General features: G+C 42.2%; 1 protein-coding gene across 2 annotated transcripts in view; it reads left to right on the top strand.

Annotated features, from left to right (window-relative positions):
- Nucleotides 1–22,425, top strand: part of DCDC2 (doublecortin domain containing 2) — a 76,648-nt gene that overhangs the window by 4,362 nt on the left and 49,861 nt on the right. For both annotated transcript variants that reach the window (XM_054984353.1, XM_054984352.1), the window contains exon 3: nucleotides 4,718–4,769. In XM_054984353.1, the coding sequence (XP_054840328.1) occupies nucleotides 4,718–4,769 (52 nt within the window). The remainder of the gene's footprint in view (nucleotides 1–4,717; nucleotides 4,770–22,425) is intronic.

Genomic DNA, 22,425 nt, shown 5'->3' with positions numbered 1-22,425 from the left:
CAACTATGCATTTAGTTCATAGTTAGGAAAGTTGGTGAGCTCCCTCCATCATGCTGACACTCCCTCCCAAGTTTTAGCCTGCTAATGAAGTAATGGCAATGGGCATTGCAAGTTTTGCAGCCCAGTCCTAAACCGAGGTACTGGTGCATTGCCTTGCTGGTGGAATGCTGCTAGTTGTTATTCTATGCTCACTCATTGGAGGGGAAATATGTACAAAAATAATCCACAGTGCAGAGAGTATAATAATTGCAGTGGATTCCATAGCACCCCACTATAACCCATCGTACGGCTGCATACCAATGATGCCCCCTGTGGCAGCCAGAGGTGGAAGCACTATGGGCCAAGCTACAAGTGATGACTGACACTTGCCTGGCAAGTGAACAGACTCGAGTGTATTCCTCCCTGTTCACTTGCCATTCACTTGCGCACCACTTGATCAAGTGGAGCGCAAGTGAATGGCAAGTGAACAGGGAGGAATACATGTCTGTTCACTTGCCAGGCAAGTGTCAGTCGTCACTTGTAGCTTGGCCCTATGTCAGTGCACACAGGTGCAGCCTCTTCTTTTCATGGCATCCTACTGCCAATCATATACAGAACAACAAAAAAGGTCATGAAACATAGTGAAGAATCCTCTCCCCAATGTAGAGTGGACCATGGCACTGAACAGTAGGCGCCCTGGGACACTCCTGGGAGCATTGCCAAAGTGGGACCAAGTTTCCTCCTTCAACTATATTTCCTTTCATCCAGCAGACATACTGGTAAGGAGTCATGACTGCTACGATCACATTGCCCATATGTCTTCCCAGTTCACTTGGTAAAGACAACCCCAATAGAACACCCAAGACCTCTTCCCCACAGAGTTTCAGGGTTGCAGCTGGAGGCTTAATAGCCCGAGCCTTTTGCCAGGACTCCAGGTTAACAAGGGAACAAACAGTCATACATAGAAAAACTTCCTGTCATTTCAAAAGCTCAAAGGGGTAAAGCACCCTCCACACACCAGTAATTTTGTTTGCAATCTCCATGCATCATCTCACTGCTGCATTCAGAGGGCTCCTTATTGCTGCATACCCCTATTCATCTCAGCAGCCCTTGCACCCCATTCCTGTTTGCTAGGCCACAAGGCTTAGAAGACAGTAGCAATCATTTGGGGCATTGTGCAAACCTCAAAGCCTACTCCTTGCTAAAATACAACTATGCAGGCAGTAGAGGACATCTTCATCCTCTACCCAGTGTGTGTTTCATATTGAAGAGGGCAATCAGGATTGTGTGTGTGGAGGAGGGTTCGAAACAATCCCTGTCTACCAAATCCCAGTCGAAACAGAGACCAAACCTGAGAAATAAACCACACATTTATTGATGGACATCAGGCATAGAAGCAAGGCTGCCCAGCTTTTTGTTCCAGCCAGGTTACTTTACCTTTGCAAGCTGTATAGACAGATCATGGGTGGAACTGCCACTATCACCACATGTCTATGAGAGGCTCAACAGTGCTGGTAAATGAAGCAGCTTGCATTGGTGCAAGAGCTGCGCTAGAACAAGAGTCTTGGGCAGCCCTGCAGCAGAGCAGGTAGGTGCACACTGCTCACTGCAGCTGTTGACTGTCTTGTAGGCTCAGCAGATGGTTAGCACTGAACTTTGAATGGAGTTCATCCTGGGCTTTGCCCCTGTTGGAAACAAAGACCCAAAAGAGATACAAGGATAGTAATGACTAATGCTCTACAGTAGCTGAAAAAACAACTGGACTCCAAAGGTATGCACACGGTACTCTTGCAGTTGTCTCAGCTCCCCCTCCCTCTTGGTGAGATGCTTCTCTTGGGCAGTTAGTTGAGTCAGTACATACTCATTGGGTATATGCTACATGAGTGCAGTGGGCCAAACAAGATGTGACAGCATCCTTTGGTTTGATATGGGGCCACTGCTGTCATTTGACAGCCTCAAATGGGAAATTGAAAAATGCCACATGGGCTCGATCCTACTTGGGTCCACAGCTCAACTGGACGAGGCATTCTTGTTCTTTCTCCGAACACCTTTGCAATTCCCAGTTAGTATCAGTCACCCAGTTCATTGTGAGATGGTGCAAAACGTTTCCTATGTGCCACAATGGAATTTCTAAGTGCTATGGTGTGCAGGCAGATGGAATTTGTCAAGCCCCGGTGTAGGCTGCCAAATGTTTTATGCTTCTTGGTTTTATTGGCTGGTTTTTGAAGGTTGTTATTTTTTAATTTATTTTATTTACAATTTTATCTTGTATAAATATTAAATGTATATATATATTATAAATAAATAAGTGTGCCTGACATGAGACCAGAGAGATGTAGCCACACGCTATTCATCTTGTCCTCTGAGATACAGGTGTCCTCCTGACTATAATTTATATAGTACATAGCAGAGATATGGTTGTAGCCATGCTACAAGTGACTGGTTCCTAAGTTTTAAACCCGTACCATTTTAAATTGAGTTGTAGTTTGTCTTTTTTAACACAAAGCTGCAAGGACCTCCTCCAGAACAGACACACAGTGGGGTAGCCCTACTTGAGTATGCTCGCTGATTGGCCATCTTGCTGAGGAAGATGCAGGATGAAGGCAGCAACCTGATCCAGCACTGCCTGCCTCTCCCCCCTTGCTCAGGCTAGCATTGAATCCACATGCAGAGAGGGGAAGGCTTGGACTGGCTTTGGCAGCACTTCTTTGCAGAGGAGCCACAGAGAGGGAGAGCAGGGCAGACGCACTGGGCTTCTGTGGACACAAAGAACTGGAGGCATCTAGTCCCACCCCCAACATCCTGTCTCCTTCCAGTTTGGAAAGTTCCCTGAACCCATCACTGTCAGCATTTACAGGACCCTGTGTAGGGTCTGTAAACTGGGCAGAATCCATGTTTTCATTTGTGTGCTTTCACAGTGGACTCCCCCCTTCGAGGGTTAAGTGCTCATGAATCACTCTACACTATTCCTGAGGAACAGTTCGACCCTTCTTTTCAAAAGAAAGAAATACAAGACAGCTCAACAAAATCTGTTCATTTTTGTACATAGTGAGAATTGCCAAGTGACACCCCCCAGGTACAGTGAAGAGCCCAGCAGTCTCTTGTGCCTTAAAAATGTTTGGTGGGTGTAGTTAACAGCATGGAGAAGCAACAGGACTTGCCAGCCAGGTTGCCAGTCTTCCTCCTAGCTGGAGGAAAGGAGAGAGCAGGAGGAAAACAAGTCCGCAAGACTAGGCTGCCCCACTGAGCAACTGTTCTGGAGGGGGCCTTGCAGCTCTATGTTAAAAAACTGCAAATCAATTAAAAATGGAGTCAGTAGACACAGATTTAAAACTAGGGAATCCTTCACGTGTAGTGTGGTCCTTAGTTGGTGGTATCATAAGTTGCATAACGGCTGAGGCTGGAGGCAATTGTATTTTCATTCTCCATGACTTTTTTGGGATTTTTTCCCAGTTACTCTAGGGTTATTGCTCACATTGTTTTGTGCTGGGAGTAGGGAGAAGCATAGGATACTGAACGAGCACTATGGCTACCCCAACACACTGCTGATGCAACCCACTTCTACACCAGCGCTAGGGTCACACTGACCTGACATTTCAATGGCACCATCATGGCATGACACATTTCTAGATATGCCAGTGTATCTCTGAGTTATGCTGGCATGTCTTGGCATTATGTCAGCATAGGTCTATTTGCCTTCCAAGTTTACAAAGCAAGAATGCATTTTTTTCTGGAATGTCTTCTGATAAATACTTATATAAGGCAAAGCAAAATGATGTCTTTGCCTGAAACAATATGGAGAAAATATGGTATATTTTGCAATTCTCTCTCTCTCTCTGTATATATCTATATTTATACACACACACACATACACACACACACACACACACACACACACACACACACACATATATGTGTATACATACACACATACATATATACACACATACATATATATACACACAAAATACACACACATATACACACACATATATAAAAATAAAATGATTCTATATCATAAGTTGGAAGGTACCTCTAGGGGCATCTGCACAATGCAGGAAATTCAAATACCTCCCCTCACACACAATCACCCAAAGTGGTGATTGGCCTTTACCCTGGGCATGTAAGAACTAAGCACTGATGTAACCCTTCCTGCCCTCCCTCTCATGATCTGCCTAGGTTCACAGAATAAACATTGCTGTCAGATGGCCATCTAGCCATACACACGTGTGTATAAATATGTATGTGTATATATATGTGTGTGCATGCGCGCGCGCACACATCCTGATTGTTTGTTTGTTCATTAATGTATATCCTTTTTCCCCTCATGGCTCAAGTTAATATATACCTGACTACTACTAACAGTTTAGGCTATTGTTTCTTTTTCATAATTGTAAATAGGGTTGAGGTCTCCTAGAACTTCAGCAGATCCCCAAACTATAGAGATCAGTATCTTTGGAGAAAATGGCTACTTTGGATGTTGGACTCTATGACATTACACCCTGCTGGCATCCCTCTCCTCACCAAATCCTGCCTTCCCCAGGCTCCACCCCGCCATCTCCAGGAATATCCTAACCCGCAGTTAGCAATCCTAGTTGTAAATGAGCTCATCAAGTTGGAAACATATGGGCGATTACTTGCAGTTCACTCTGTAGATTTCCAAACTGAATACAAGTAAGTCTCATAATGAAAGCAAGTTTAGTTTAAGTTACTTACGCTCTTTTTTTGTGGTTTTCAGCTACCTGGACATAGGAGAACCGAAGAAAAGGCCTATAGAAGCTAATAATGAGGTAATGAAATGTACCTTGAAAAACTTCACTAGAATAAAGCTGCACTGTAGAACAGTTATTTTTGTTTTAATAATATATATGAATGGAACTAGAGAGTATTTATTCCAGAATAATTAGCCTCAAAGAAAAGATGGAGATCTCAAGGAATTGTCTCCAGTAGTTATCTATGGGACTTCTTAGTTTGCTAAAATAATCTTGGGATTTGTCTTTGAAGAGAAGAATAAAAATATTTACTTATTCATACAGAGATACATACTTTAATATTCTACCTTGGAAATCTCAGAGTGCTTATAGAGGGTTCCCAGAAGTCTTCCATCCAGGAGGATCTGTTCTCTGCTTGCTTAGCTTACACAGTACTAGAGCATTGGATATGCCTAGACAAAATGTATGTACAGTATTTGTATGACTAAGAGCTGTATATCAGAAAACGTTCCACACAGAAAATAAATTATGTGTGGATTAATGCATTTTCTGTCTTTTGCTTCAGCAATCCCGTCTCCATTTCTAGAGAAAGAGAACCCAGCAACCTTACTTTTTGCACAGGTTGAGTGACCCAGCTCTGAAAACATTGGATGAATGTCTTAAACCTCCAGAATAGCATCTCTAAATTGTTTGGTAGTTAGTATCTTGGTAACCTAATTAGCACAACAAGCCATACAAACACTGTTATTCTTCTGAAATGAATACCTTGAGGATTCAGTGCAGTATTGACCAGAAAGCCCTAGAAAACAAAGATAATGCTTGCTGGCTTGCCTATGTATTGCTAATTGCAACTGTGTATTTTACGTTTATAACAGTGTTAGTGTTGTTGAGTGTTCTAACTCGGGAGTATTGCAACAAATGCATCCTAGGCCAGCGGTCTGACGAGAGGCTACACTGGACTTGGAGTGTGAGTCTGTAAGAGTAAACAAGCATCCATACATGTACTAGGATGCACACGGGATCCCACCTACCTGGTGCCCAGGCACACCTGTATAGATAGACTAGTTCTTCATTCATTGCTATCAGTTACCTAATGTCTGCTCAGAGGGGAATAAGCTGTGCTGGGGCATAAGGAAACATGGAAGAAACAATGAAATGGTGCAAGGGTCCAGAGTAATCTCCAGGATGTAGACAGGATGGACATCATGTCTTGTAGAGTCATCATGACCACATTTGGGAATTAATTTTTAGACCTTCCTCCATTTCCTCCTCCCATCCTTCTTTGTAACTTTGATTCTTGCTTAGTATAGCAAAAGACTGGGCTTTGGGTGCTCTCTTCTCTTGTAGATTCAACAAGGATCAGAATATTTCCTGCAAATTCCTTGTGTGTCTGAATGTTTCACAGATAACTATCTGGGCAGCGTACCAAATATGTCCTCCTGAAGGGCTCTTACTGACGTTCCATTATCTGCTTATATAAGAAAATGTAACATACAAATTGTAGGGCCAACTCACAGACCAGCCTGTAAAACCCTAAGCCAATTCTGAGAGGATTTCTGCCTCCATGATGCAAAAAAATTAAATAAATAATTTTCTTTTAAAAATTACAAACTTGAGGTTGGACCCAGCTGGCTTTTTCATGCAATTCCCATCCCATTCGTCTCCTTATTACAAGTCTAGTCCCACGTGACTTTTTCCATGAAGAAACCATTATCCCATAATAGCCCTTTGGGGTGATCAAATGGGACCCCTGCTTTCCTTTTCACCATCAGAAAAGGTGGTTCAACCAATATAGTACATTGGATTATAGAGTAATTCAAGTGAATTTTTTTGGTCCTATCTAATCTTAGATGAAAGTGTTCTGTAAATTTACACTTCATACAGCTGGGTATCCTTTTCATTATTTTTTTTAAATGAACAAGCATTTTAGTCTTCCTTTGGTTTTTGACTACTGAACTTCACTTGAATGTGCCTGAGTAACCTTTGAACCTGAAAGTGAGACCATAGGCTCTTTTGTTCTCTTGACCCCAGCCTGCCCTTCAGGTATACAAATATTTATGCTCAATTTACCAGGCAAGGCTGACTATAACAGGCCACTGTATTGAACTGGCCAGGCCATGACTTATTACGTGAGCTGTTCAATTTTTAGTGGGTAGTGTTATGTTGAAATCTTTAAACAAAAATTGAAGAAAAAGACAGTTTTTTTATGAAGAATCATGTTTTGGTTTCAATTAAATATATTGCTAATCTTGCAAATGAACAGAGGACTTTTTGTCAAATACGTTTTCAGCAAAGGCTTATTATGGATGATTTTTTGTAAAGTTTGAACTGTGAGGTCTCTGGGACCATATGAGAGTCAGGGCAAATTAACAATTTTGGTGACCTTGTGAACTGAAGAAAAACTGTTTGTTCTCACAGATAGAACATGCTTTGATCATAATGTTTGATCATAATGTTTGATCATAATGAGTACCTAACATTAGCCACATCTAGTGAGGTAAATTGCTATCCTGAAAAGCAATTTTTGTCTCTAGAGCTAACAGGAATAGTGTCACAAATCACAATAGTCTTTTGGCTTCTGCTCTTTTGGAACATTAATTGTGTGGCTTGTACCCAGCCTCTTTGCTTTTGGAGGTTTCCTGTGTTCCCTTGCCTTTCTAAAATCTCTTCTTACCCCGGGAGGCATACTCTATGGAGAAATAGATGCATAGGTCATTGGGCTGCAGTGAGGAGGGACAAGAAAGTTAAATCACTCCCCCTTCTACTGCAAACAGTTTCACTGAAGGGAGTGGTGATTTGTTCCTTCTCACTTCCATCCCCTTCACAGCTCTTCCATCGTATTACTCTTATCATGGGTTGGAAGGAGCTGCAGGAACGAAGATAAATGTGGGAAACTTAGTGTCCATGGATGTTCTATTAACTATATATACAATCATAATGTTGTGAGACTTATTATAATGGCCTGCAAAGTGAAGAGAAGAACTTTTTACTTTTGGGTAGCATTGGTGGTAAGATGAAGTTGCTAGAACAGAAGTTTTGAACACATGAAGCTGCTGAGTCTTGTCTACTCTGACTGGCAGGAGCTCTCAAGTAGAGATCTTTCAAATCAGTACTTATTTGATCCTTTAACTGGAGAAACTGGGAATTGAACCTGGAATCATTTGCATACGAAGTAGATGCTCTTCCACTAAGCCATGGGCCCATTACAGTCAAGGTTCCATTAAACACTTGGGTTCTGCTGTCATCCCCAAGGGTTCTGTGAAATGTTACAGTCTCCCACCACAGGCACTATTAGTTATTACCAGTTTTTACTTTGCAGGGAAAAGGAATTGGGTTTTCTCAGGGAATTTAGTCCAGCATGTTACAGGGTTTCCTCATCCAACAATGGATTGAATGCTGGAGAAGCAACAGCCTTCTAAGAGCCTGCTAAATACTGCTGAAAAGGTAGTTTAGTCCATTTGTGCCCTAGGGGGAGCTGTGGAGCATTCTCTAGTGTTTAGGGTTGAATGTTTTCTCTTGCAATTCAACCTACCTCTTGTTGTTTTTCTCTCTCTGTTCTATGTCAGTATGTGTTAGTGCTTGTGCTCTGAAGGCTTTTCTGTTGCATTAATGGTCTGTAGTGAGTCTTTTGCAAAACTCCTGTTGCAGTAAATTCATTGAAAATGAATTCGTGAGCTCTGCCAACAGTGAAAACTACTCTCCTGCCAGGGTGGGGGTTGAAAATTTGGTATAATAGTTCTGGTGTTGGACTGGGATTTGGGAAACCTGAGCTCAATTCCCCCCTCTGCCATGAAAGCTCACTGAGTGATCTTGGGCCAGTCACACACTCTCAGCCTAACCTACCTCACAGGGTTGTAGTAAGGATATAAAGGACAAAAGGAGAATTATGTAAACCACGTTGGATACCCATTGGAAAGAAAGACGGAGTATAAATGAAGTAAAATTTTTAAAAAGTGTTTAAAAGATGAGGAAAAAATAAGTTCAATCTTTCCAAGGAATGAGAGAAAATAACTATGTTTTTGCAATTTGCTTGCAAGAAACAGTTGTGGGTGCTGCTGAGACTTGTGGGAACTAATGCTATTTTAGCATTCCAAAAAATGAATATAAATATTACACATAACATATGATTAAAATTGCACAATGGATGCTTAAGAGATTCTCTGTAGAAAGCTCAAATGTCTTAGTCAACTCAGTCATTCTGTTAGAATATCAGTTTAGACTGAAATGTGTACACCTTCTGTGAAATTGCATAAAATGTCAGTGTTGGCCTGCGGTTGACTTGATTAGCAATGAATGCTTTATGTGGATCTGTCTGCGAAAAGAGCAAGGAAATAAGGACAGACAGTGAATAAAGATGTTTAGCAGACCAGTTTATTTCTGTACGTGGAAAAGGACAATGTAGCCAGTATCATATGTATTTGATGTGTTTTAATTAGAGATGGGCACGAACTGGGAAAATGCCGAACTGGGTGGATCATGGTTCGTTGTGTTTCACAAACCATGAACCACCACAAACTTGCCCCAGTTCGTGAACTGGTTTGTGAAAATGCCACTGCCGTGGCAGCAGAACGTCTGCAGAATAGGGGTGTGTGCTTCCAGTTTGCCCCTTTTGAACACCGCCACTTTTCAGCTGATGAGATCCCCCATCAGCTGAAAAAAGCTGCTGGCATTTGAAAGCAGCAACACTTTTCTTGCGCAGCTGCTTTCAAACGTCCGCTGCTCTCCTTTCCCCTGGGAACTAAAGTGAAGTAAGGGTCATAAGGCTGCTTCCCTGTTTGCTTCCTTCCTCCTGGGTATGCAAGCACTCTTTTTCAAAGCGAGGAACTATTCCTAATGTTGCTGCTTATTCCCTGCTGGCTTTAAAATCCAGGAAAGGGTTAAATGGCTGCTTTTCCTTCTTTGAGGTATGCACACAATCTCTTTTTTTTCAAAGGCAAGAATGGGTTGTAAAGTTGTAACATTGTAAAATAGTAACATTGTAATGTTACTGCACATTCCTCCTGGCTTTAAAAGCCAGAAAAGGATTAAATGGCTGTGTTTCCTTTTTTGCACAGCCCCTAGGAAACAAGTGGCAAGAAAGCTGCCTGGAGAGAATGAAGTAGCAGCATTTTGACCGTTTTCTGGCTTGGCTTTAAAAAAAATAAATGAGAGTAGAACAAGCATGAAAGGTACATGTTACCCCCCAGAACTCTGCCACCAATTGCCTCTCCAGTGGGCAGGGGACAGCCCAATCAGCAAATACGGGGGGGGGAGGGTTCCAATATTGCAATGTTACTATGCCTGCTCAAAGTTTTTTTTTAGAAGTGTGATGTGAATTGCAAAGCCCTGAAAGCCTGAAACTGTATCGAGGCTTCTTGCAAGAGAAGTGTTGCTGCTTTCAAACCACAGCTTTTTTTTAGCAGTGGGGTGCACACCTCTACTGCAGAAAGCCCGTCTCCAATTGCCTAGGAAACTGATTGATCAATGCCAGGCTGTCTGCAGTGATGAACCAAAAAACAAACTAAACAAACCAGCCTAAAATTCGTCACAGTTTGTCAGAAATGGGCTCTGACGAACCACCAGTTTGTGAACCACAAATGTTACCTGAATTGGTCTCCTTGCGAGTAAGAGAATTGTGGGAGGGAAATTAGCAAGCAAGGAAGATGGTTAAGCGAGAGGTCGGTAACTACGGGATCTTTTCCACCAATTTTTATGGGGTCCCTTCCAATTATAGCAAATTCAAAGAACAAACTTTTATTGAAGGAGGAAAATGCATGCACATACACACAGGGTAAATAGCAAGAATGGTTACACACACACAGAGTCCTAGGAAGCTAGTCAGAAGTTGGAATAGAATGAGGGAGGCCAAAGTATATCTACCTATCCTAAAGAGTAGTCCAGTCCACAGGGGAAGAGAGTAGCTTCAAACGCCAGCGTTCTCAGCCAGGAGAGCAAGAGGCTTAAGGCAAACCTCAAGGGAACAGCACTTTGGATCCCGTAAACGTGTACAATTTGAATGGGGCCATCACACTACTTTTATAGGCACTGCACAAAGGGGCAGTTTGTTAATGAAGTCCACCGGAGCTGTTGATGAAATTAGTTGGGGAATGTACCTTCCCAGGAATGAATTATAAATACTTATGAATGCTAGTTGATGTTCTCCTCAATTATGGACAGGAGATCTCATCACGGAAGGAAGGAAAGGAATGTGTTAAGTGGGGTGACTCTGCAAGACCTTTGTTGCACTGGATTCCTTAGGGGCTGGGGAGACTGCAAAACTAATCACCACTAATCCTCATTTATATGCAGCATTCCATTCATGCCTGGGTCTCCTAGGCGGGACTCAACAACTGTTAGCTGGAATTCCCCCTGGCTGCAAACCAAACTGCCATTTTAAATCCAGGGGTCTTGTGACTTTGAATCACAAGTAGCCATATTAAATGGCTATTAGAGATGGTGGAGGCTGGGCTGACTGCTTATACAAACTGGGCCAGTATTTTGGTTCGTGCCCATCTCTAGTTTTTATTGTATTAGTTCCAGAAGACTTAGAAGGTTTTAATATGGAAAATGGACTAGTATTAAGAGGAGCGTATCATTTTGCATCTGAGGTCACCAGATGGTTACAAAGCTGATAATCCTGAAGAAGGTTTTTGTGCATTTGATCCCAGCATGGGCACAACTTTCGAATGACTTAAAGGATCTTATTGAAGTCTAAGATAATAACAAAGAAAGAATTAAAGTATCTAATGAACATTTTTTAACTCTATCTTAAAACCACTAAAGTAAATACTAATCACCATAAGACAGTGATTATCCTTAGGGCAGACGAAACAATGGGCAGCTACATATTCAGTTTTCAAATTGTGGCTCCTTGTTTTTATATTTGGAAAACAAGCAAGTAATTACAGTGGGCCTTGACTTTCGTCACATCACTTAATGTTATATAGAACTTGCTGCTGTTTATTTTAAAACAGTACTTTCTTTGTATGTATAGACCTGTTTCTTGAATTGTTTTATGCTTGCTTTGTTTGGTTTGCAATTGATAGAAGGCATTTATTGCACACAGAAAAACCAGTGGAGAACATAGTGCTTTGTCTGCACTTTGGGGACATAGTTGTCATGAAAATACATTGTCATGCTGTGTGTTTCTATGAGAAAATTGGAGTAGTAAATGGAGTAGTACATGTGATCAGGCTTAATATGCTTGCCTCTGAGTACTAGAATCCTTCTTTTATTAATATATATAAATAATTTTTAGCCCACAGATAATAACTTGTGTATCATTTTGCACATTTTTTGCTATATTTTATGCTGTATTGAAAGTGTATGATCTAGATGCTAAACACGTTTTGTTTTTTATCAACAGTTAGCAGTGGAAAATGTAAGTACCTGTATTGAATAGCTGCATGTTGTGCATTGCTATATCAGCTGAGCAAGTTTGAATAATCCTTATTATAGTACAAGGATGAATATTTTATAAAATGTCCTTTCTTTTCCTTAAACAGTACAGCTTTATTGGCCATAGCCTTAAGCAACCCTCCCTTGTTAAAAAACAAACAAAAAACACACCCAACCTAATTATAAACATTTTCTAATTTTAAGTTTATGCTGAGTTACCAAAAGTTAAGAAATCATAGACTTGGAAATATTCGAGTCAACATCATGCAAAAGAAAACATAACCTTTCACCATTACTTGTAGATTTGTTCTTCTTTAATAATGGAAATATTCATCCTTCTATATCTTCATTAAATAGAGAGCATTCCAAAACAAAATGAGCCAGTGCCTATCTTCCCTGTATTGCAAAAGCACCAACATTATGAATAAGGCATTCCCTCAAAACAGCCCTTTAATTCAGGTGATGGCACATTAACAGTGCAATCCTGAGCAGAGTTACTCCAGTCTAAGCGAGGACAGTCAGCGGAGGTTCAACAGGAAAGAGATCACACCCTTCTGGCTCGCAAATTTGTAATTATAAAATCGAGCACTAATAGCTGTCTTTAAATCTGAGCTAACACTGTTTTATCATTCTCCATAGATAGTAAGAGATCAGAAGTAAAACTTGCATGAGTCAAAATTTGACAAATCTGGTGGAGCTTATACCTATTTATCTACACTCTATGTGAGCACTATAGATTACATAGCGGTTTCTTCCACCCTATTAGTGCAAGTCAGCTCTTTTGATGCTGGAGATTGTTCTGCAAGTGACCATTGCCTTCTAAGGCTTGTAATTAACTGCAATAACCAAGTTTGCTTGCCCCCTTCTCCTGAAGCCTCAGTGGACGTTTCCTCGGGTTTAGACTTAGGTGGACCAAGCAGTTGCACAGTACCATTGCATCAGCCTTGAATAATGCCACTTTTATAACCACCCAACAATTATTACTTCAACCAGCTGGAAATGCGATGGAAAATTATGAAAAGATAATTCAAACCCTCAAACCCCTTCTTGCGAATAATAAAATCCCTAAACAGCATTCTTACCCTAATAATGGCTGGTTTGATCAAGAGTGCAGAGCCTTTAAAAGGAATCTAACTAAGCAGGCAAGACTAACCCGTTGCTACAAGGATGCTCCTAGAGTCCAACAACTAATAAAGCTCAGAACTCAGTACAAATGCTTGCTTAAAAATAAGAAAGCTACACATGCCAGGCTTTTATGGGAAGAATTGGCTCAAGCTGTTTCAGAGAGGAAGGAAGCTCGCTTTTGGGAACTGGTAGCTCCAAGCCTAGGCAGATCTCACCCGGAGGCTCAAATTTCAGGGGAAACTTGGCATGCACACTTTTCTAACATGTACGAATGCATTCCACCTACTCACAAGATGTCAGATGATAAGAAGCTGGTGAATGGGTTTAAGAATTGTGCCTTAGTCTCTTTACCATCACCCAAGTGGCTCCCTGTGACGGAAGCCGAGGTAGAATCTTTAGTTTCACCTCTGGCCTCTGGTAAAGCTCCAGGTGAGGATTTGATTCCCATTGATCTAATAAAGGCATTTCCCAGTTGGTGGAATCCAATTTTAGCCAAATTATTCTCTCAAATTAACAGCTCAGGCAAATTTCCTGTAGGTTGGAAAACCAGCATAGTGATCCCCATCCACAAAAAAGGAGACAAAACTAATCTGCATAATTATCGTCCCATAAGTCTCCTTGATACATCAAAACTTTATGGAAGGTATTTGCTTCAAAAATTAGAAGACTGGGCTAATGATAACCACATTTTATATCCCCACCAAGCTGGATTCAGAGGAGGCCAAAGTACAGTGGACCACTGTCAAACACTTTACCAGTTAGCCCATTCCAGCATGAATGGCCCAACTAAAGCCTTGTATGTGGTTTTTGTTGATTTAGTTTCGGCCTTCGATTCCATTGATAGGACCTGTTTATGGGACAAGCTTGAGAAGACTAATATTGACAAGAGACTATTGCTCTTAATTCAGGAGTTATACACAGACACATTTGCTAAAATCAAAGTGGGCACTTCGGGCTCACTAATGCGGGATATCCCTGTCAGCAAGGGAGTGAAGCAAGGGTGCATTTTAGCCCGTCTACTTTTTAATTTATATATTAACAACATTGTCAGGCCCTGAATTTATTGCTCCCTCCTTAGATCAGCAAAAAATATCAATCTTACTATATGCAGATGATATGGTTTTGATCTCTTTAACCAGAATGGGACTGAAGAGGCTTTTGCACAGTCTAGGTGAATATTGTAAGGAAGAAAAACTTATGATTAATTACTTGAAAACCAAAGTTAAGGTTTTTCAGAAACGGCCAAAAGTGTTTAAATGGAGCATACAAAGGTACTCCAATAGAACAATGTAAGTCATATAAATCCCTAGGTTTAACTTTTAGCGAAACCCTCAAGTGGGATGTGCATCTAGAATCAGCTAAAGCATTAGCCCTTAAGACAGTGGGAGTTGTAATGAGATTTTATTACACCAGGGGAGGTCTCCTCATAGACCCAGTGTTGAAACTTTTTGTTAGTAAAATTATCTCCCAATTGCTGTATGGTATTGAGATCTGGGGATGGAAAGATCAATTACTTCTAAAGTTAGAAAGAATCCAAAACCTCTTTATGAGGCAAATTCTGGCACTCCGTAAAGGGACACCGGCTGCCCATTTACAAGCTGAGTTGGGACTTCCTTCAGTGAGGGCTCAAGCCCACCTGATGATTATAAAATTTTGGGGAAAAAAACAGCTAAGAACTCCTGACCCAGTAGTTTCCATCTACTGAATAACAAAGATAATGCTCGCCTTCAATTTATTAACTACATCGTTGCCAGATATACTATCCCTGATGATCTATTGCAGCCCTCAGGGAATAGCTTTGATCTTCGCGATTGGGTCTTTAGAGAAGATGCCCTAATTGATGCTTCTCTGATTTCTCAATCAAGGTTTGCCCCTTGGTTTAATATGATTTAAAAAGATCATTGTAAGGCCTCCTACTTAACCAACATAACTGCGTATAATATTAGGAGGACCTTTATTTCATTGCACTTTCAAACAATGCCTATGGAGGTGCTAGTGGGTCAATATAAAAAGACGCCAGTTGACTGACACATCTGTATATGTGGTCATTCAGTGGAGGACCTCCCTCATTATCTCCTGGCTTGCCCTTTATACACAGAACCTAGGAATAAATTCCTGGCTAAGATCTTGTTTGCTCTACATCCTTGTCTGTCTCTGATAAGATTGTTACGATGCTCTCCGACAAGGATTCTTTTATTTCCCTAAGACTGGCGCTTTTTGCTTTAGCTGCTAGGAAGATCAGAGCAAAGGAATCAGCCATTGATTCGCTGTGATTGCTTTTAGAAGATTTTATTAATTTTAAAGTTTTTTTAGTAGGGCATTTTATGTGGTTTTGAAGTGTTTGATTACCTGATCATTTTGATTATGTATTATACTGACATTCGAGAGTGTTTTGATATTGTGAAGGCCAATGGCCATATACAATAAAACGAATCTGATCTACTTGTGGGATAAGATAGCATGGTATGGAACATGATACCTATTTAAGTGTGAGAACCTGGGGGGCTCAAAGCTGGTACTTATTGGACCAGAGGAAAGGGTTTTAGCGACTTAGTGAATTTTTATGAAAAACTCTTAACAAATCTCTAGTGTATGATTACTACCCTCTTTTCCATGTATTTTCAAAATATATTTCTTTGCCAGTTTTGGTGTGTCCACCCTCTCCCATATAAAGAGAGTGAAAAATACTGAGATTGGAAGAATAGCCTGAACTAGGTGTGGTTTAATCTTAAGAATGGGAAATGGAATATGAAAAATAGCTTGCCGTCTGGCTTCTCATCCTGACGTCTTACTTTTTGTTCGGTGGGCCCAGATAAGGAAGCACTGATTTTTAGGTCAGACCCTGAGACCTAATAACCCTATTACAATCCCTTTTTAAAGTTTGAAGAACTTTATATGCTTTTTGTAAATTGCTGTGTTTGAAATTCCATGAGAGTGCTTATTTGACCCAATTCAGTTCTGGAATGTAATCAGTTATGTTGTTGTATACTCATGTGCACCTTTTGGGCTGGAATGTAGGCCAAATTAATAGGTTCTTGTTGCAGACAAGAATATGAATAAAATGTTCTTCAGTCAGTACTAGAGTGCAGATCCATTGAGTCTGACCAAACTGTGATTGAGTCTATTGTTTTGACTTTCACTTGCCATGGGGGCAAGTGACCTGGAAAGGCCCAGAGTGAAATGTGTGTACTCCAGAGTCTAGGGTTGCCAACCTCCAGGTGGGAACTGGACATCTCCTGAAATTACAACTCATCTCCAGGCTACAGATCTCGATTCCCCTGGAGAAAATGACAAGAGGATGAATTCTGTGGCATTATACCTACAGTTGCAGGGAGTCAGGGGGGACTTACTGGATTAGAGCATTCTTGACATCCCCCAGCAAAGCATTGATGTCACTTCTGGGTGTGTGTAGAGTGACATCAGCATGTCAGGACGCTGCTGGTGTTTCTCCCCATTTCCCATCAGTTTTTCCTCCATTGGCCAACTGAGCGATGGTGGGAAGTGCCCGTTAGTGGTGGCGTATTGCCCATCACCAGTGGGGGTTTGGCAAGCCTGATTATACCCCACTGAGGTCCCTTTGCTTCCCAAATTCTGCCCTCCCAAGATCTACTCCCAAGCCTCCAGGTATTTTACAACCTGGAGTTGTCATCCCTGTTAGAGTCCCTTGCAGTTGTGAAGAGACTTTTAGGGCATGATCTGTGTATACTCTCCTCTGTCATTGCTTATTATGACATCCCTTCCTACTTCTCCAGCACATAAAAGATCCAACCTAAGTCAAGATCCAAAAAAGTTAAACTAACTCTCTTCACACACTAAAAAGGAGATGTTTACATATACTAGCAAAGGAATGTTTTGATTGCACCCTCCCCCTTCCTCCCCCTAATTGCCTCTTCTCTCTCCTCTCCTTCTTTCCCTCCTCTTCTGTATTTGACCAGTCTCTGTATCAGGCATCTGATGAAGAGAACTTGATTCTCGAAAGCTTATGCTACAATAAAATTGGTTAGTCTTAAAGGTGCTACTGAACTCTTTTTGATTTTTCTCTTCATCTTGGAAGTCGGAGTCTGGATGTTATAGTCCCACTCACAGAACAATTCTAAGAAGAGTTACTCCTGTCTAAGCCTACTGAAGTCTAAGGGCTTAGGCTGAAGTAACTCTACTTACGATTGCACAGTCAGTGTCATTCAGATTTTAGAGACATGACCAATTTGTCATGATAGTTTTTGAAATGTTTTATGAACTCAGTTCTTATTATTCTTTTAAAAATAACCCTTATAGATTATCCATCCATTTATTCAGGTCCTAGTGCAATGCAAAGGGCATCTGGCTTCATTCATTCTCTGGGAAGTTACTTTATAAACCTCCGTCTGTGCTGATAATTTAATAACAGCTCTTTGTGCTGATATGATCCATCAGTAATTGCAGTAAAGGCCACAAGCTTTAATTGGTTTAATTAGCAGATTTGTGAACAAAATATTTCAGTATAGGCAGAGGATGATTTTAATTGGTGAGGTCAAATTTTGATTCATGATACAGCAAATTAAGGACACACTTATATTTTGATTCTAGCATGCTAACTATAATGGGAAAATAAAAAGAAATGATTAAGGATAGCCCTTCCTTCTCACAGCAAGTAGTGGTATTAAATTTGTTTTCCTTCAATATCTCAAAAGGCACAGAGACTTTGATCACCTGATGATTTATGTAAATTTAATTGATTAATCCAGTGAGATGAGTGAAACATTATTTAATTAGTTGACAATTCTAATTATGGTGGTTTGAGAAAAATGCTATTCCTTTAGCTTAAGTGATTTGGTGAAGTTCCTATTCCACCATCACAACCTTTTTGGGATTAGAAGCTCACAAATTTGGCTTCTAGCAGTGCAATCTGTCCAGTCAGCTACTATGGATTCATGGTCAGGGCCTTCCATCTTTTTGTTATCTCTATTTCCGCTCATATGTGTTGGTCTGGTTTTGTTATGCTACATCATTCTATCCTTGCCATTACACCTTACTTATCTTCCTGCAGAGTATAAACAGGCTTGAGTACACACATCAGGATTTGTCTTCTGCACACAAAAAGATAACTGCTGGAGGAAAATATCTACCTCTTCCTAGAATAGCTTAAATGTGCTAAATGTACATGTATGTGGAGTGACACCCATTTCCTATTTTCCTCCTAATGGGTTTATGAGCACTATTAGGAGAGCCAGTTTGGTGTAGTGGTTAAGAGCGGCAGGAGTCTAATCTGGAGAACCAGGTTTGAATCCCCACTCCTCCATTTGAAGCCAGCTGGGTGACCTTGGGTAAGTCACAGCTCTTCCAGAGCTCTCTCAGCCCCCGTTCTGAGTGGCTATTAAGTTATTAATAATAAAGGAAGCTCGCAGGCTTAGCATGCGGGCTGTGTTGCTGCTGAGGGCTAGGTGGAAGTGGAGGCATGGACAGAGGCGGAAGAGGATGAACATCTGGAGGCCTCTTCCAAAGGGGGCACAACATGGTTGGCGCCATTCCAGAGATGCTTTGGCAGGAGCAGGATGATTTTCCCGCCCACCCACCGCTCAACCAGGGCAGCCGTGGGCCTGTCACAACTTTAAGGGTTTGGTGGTTTTGAGGCATTGGGCTGGATCCTCAATAGGGTGAATGCAGCAGCCGGGCTGCTCACCCCTGCAGAAAAGGGAGGCAAGGCCCGACCAGCATGGCTGGTGGCGGAACACGGCTTGCCATCCCATGGGGATCAGCTTTGGGCTGGAGTGTTATGCATTGAACAGCATGTGGGCCTGTCGATGCCAGTGGAGGATCCATGCCCACATGCCTGGCCAGTGCTCCAATCTTCTGTAATCAAGTTGTGGCCATTCCAACCATACAGAGGTGTCTGTATATCATTCGCCAGAACCTAGCCGTAATAGAACTGAAGTGGCAACATTCAATATAAATTGAATGTTGTTATTTATTTTTAGTAGAGCAGAGTAGCAGCCCTGATACTAGCCTGATCTCAGTAGAGTTTGGAAGCTAAGTGTGATTGGTACTTGGATGGGAGACCACCAAAGAAGACCGGGGCTGCTATGCAGAGGAAGGCAATGGCAAACCACTTCTGCTCATCCATTACCACATGAGGTGAAACTTCATGGGGTTGCCCTGAGTTGGTTGCAATTCAACAGCACACTTTCGCCCTACTTATTAGAGCAGAATGGGTCTCTCTGCCACCTCATTTTCATCAGGGGAATGTGACATTTACTCATCTGGCCCAGATCCCTAGAGCTCATTGAGGAGGAAAGGTATATCTCTGCATGGAAAAATGGTTAGAGTTTTTTTTTTTAAAAAAAGCTGGGAATTTAGAGAACCTGATAAACAGATGGTTATAACATTATATTGATATAAATTTATTTAATTGCTGATTTCTAAAAAAAGCCAGAAAAAACCCTTTGGCCTGGTTGGGGGACTAGGGTAGGAAATCTGTTGTGTGGAAGACCTGTTGCCACTGTGCATATTTCAGCACATCAGTAATGGGGAAACCAGACATCTGGAAGCAGGGCCGGATCAACGGGGGACAGGGGGGGTAGTCTGTCACCGGCGCTGCCAAAGAGGGGGCGCCGGGCGCAGCTGCCAGACCCAGGAGCGTGCTGCCAGCCCCGGGAGCACGCCTGGGGAAAGGTGAATAGCGCGGGCGGCCTCCCAGCCACCCGCACTGCCTTTTGCCTTTCCCGCAGGACAAGGGGTGGCCGGCTTGCCACGCACCTCTTGTCCTGGGGAAAGGCGAATGGCGTGGGTGGCCTCTCAGCCACCCGCAGTGCCTTTTGCCTGCTTTGAGAGGCTGCCCGCACTGTTCGCCTTCCCCCTCCCCCCCACGGCAAGCTGGCTGTCCCGGCGCACCGTGGAGCTGGTGGTGCTGATGGCAGCAGCGCGAGTGGCTCGGAAGCCACCTATGCCGTTCACCTTTCCTCAGGACAAGGGGCGCGCAGCAAGCTGGCCACCCCTTGTCCTGCGGGAAAGGCAAAAGGCAGCGCAGGTGGCTGGGAGGCCGCCCATGCCGTTCACCTTTCCCCAGGACAAGGGGCGCGTGGCAACCCGGCCGCCCCTTGTCCTGCAGGGCAGGTGAACGGTGCGGGCATCCTCCAAGCCACTCATGTTGCCACTGCTGCCAGCTCCGCGGTGCGCCGGGACAGCCGGCTTGCCACCGGGGCGGGGGTGCCCCAGCATGATGATGTCACGGGAGTGATGTCATCACGCAGCACCAGGAGCACACGCGCGTGCAACTAGCCTGACTATGGTTGCCCTGAGCGCTGGCAACTGTAGATCCGGCCCTGTCTGGAAACCACCTTTGTGCCAATGTACCTGTATATAGGTCTGTCCTGTTGTCTTGCTGGCTGGTTACTTATGATTAATTAACATATCTCTTCCTGTTCTCCTAGCCTGGCTGGCTAAATGCTGATCAGAGAACACCCTGGGGCATTTTACTTTATGTTTCAGAGCTGAACTTGGGAAAAAATTAAAACAAAACGGGGGGAGGGGGATTTACATAGCAGAATTGATAAGGGGGAAAGATAAACATCTCTTCTTTACCCCAGTTCCCTCTTGCAAATGCTTTCCTCAGATCCCAGATTAGGATTATGAGGGAAATTCGAGATTGGGAGCCTTAGTTTCCCTTGTAAGATCTATTTCCCAGTTGATCCTTGGCATATATGCAAGATGCGTCTATGTGGCAGGATTTCTCTCAGTAGCCAGCCTGAATGTAGACTAAAACTGAGAGAAAAAATTTCAATCTCAGATCACTTTCAGGTATGCCAATCCCACCAATAGTCAAGTGACCAATATATTTTACTCCTAAATTTAAGTATTCAGTTGATGTAAACTGAATAATTAATATCATTAAAGGAATGCTAATTTCCCCCCACTAAAAATTTGAAATAAACTATAGTGACATGAGACCGCTCAGCACAATCACAGTTGTTTATCTAAGATTCTACTTTAGTTAATATATTACTTTTTGTGGCTCCTAAGGGGATCATGTTCCAGACACTGATGTTTTGCTATTTTATTCTAAAATATATCAGCACTTGAATGGTGAACCTGAAGCTGGACCTTAGTGCATGTAGACAATGGAGGTTCCCGTTCAGTATTGTAACATACTGGTAGAAATGTGAGAAGCAAGTTTAGAAAAAGAACTACAGTCAGTCCACTAGCTAAGATTATATTATACATTTGTTTACTATATATGTTCTACCACTTGCACTGACTGCAGTTCACTCATACAGTTTATTGGGCACCAGCATGGTATCAGCCGTGTCAGCAACTCATTTCAAACCGAACACAGAGTAGAATGAATATTTATGGGGTAAGGGGACCAGAAGCATGGCAGCAGGCTCTGTGCATTCATTAAAAGGTCTTCATGAAGCATATAACTCTGTGAATATTTATGAAATCTCTGGAGATTTGGGGTAGAGTTTGGGGAGGAGAGGGAGCTCAGCAGGATTTGATGCAGTATAGTCTGTCCTTCAAAGCTTCCATTTTCTCCAGGGGAAGATCACTGGAGATCTGTTGTAATTCCAGGAGACTCCAGGCCCTACATGGAAGGTGGCAACCCTACTTTCTCCATACGGCAAGAACATTGGGGGGAGGGTCTAGTAATATGGAGAACACACACACACACATACAGTTATGCGCATGAAGGTTGTGTGCAGATCATACAGTGAACACATCGGAGTGGGATGGGGCCTGCCTCTGCAATACCACTAACCCTCTCTATGTTCAGTCTTCTCTGCATGCCACCTGAAAAGGGCTGACATGGAGGCCATGTAGCTAGTATGGGGGTCACATAGCTAACGGTAATCTGATGTGCTTATTCTACTTGTCTCACATCCCACTTAAAAATCCCTGGTCAGTAATGAAACTAAAATCTGTGTGCTACATGGCTTGTACAGTGACCCAACTGGTTGCTTTTGGAACTAAAGGCTGGATATTTTGTCAGTTATTGTAGCAAAGTTGCACAGTCAGGAAAACATGGAATCATGTAGTGAAACACTCTTCAACCTTGTATATTGGAACAGATAAAACTTTATTGAAGCTGATTCACATTAACTTGCATTTTTGTAGTAGAAACTTAATCTAAATAACACTATTTCCTATTACAAGTGGCCAGCTAATCCAGCTGCATGGGAGTATGAGCATGGCATTCTTGCCCAGGAGAGCTGTAGAGAAGTGTCTTGCTTCTTGCAAAGAACAAAGACACGGGAAGAGA

Source organism: Eublepharis macularius, chromosome 7 (genome assembly GCF_028583425.1).
Source record: "Eublepharis macularius isolate TG4126 chromosome 7, MPM_Emac_v1.0, whole genome shotgun sequence".
NCBI lineage: Eukaryota > Metazoa > Chordata > Lepidosauria > Squamata > Eublepharidae > Eublepharis > Eublepharis macularius.
This window is presented reverse-complemented; position numbering and strand designations above follow the sequence as displayed.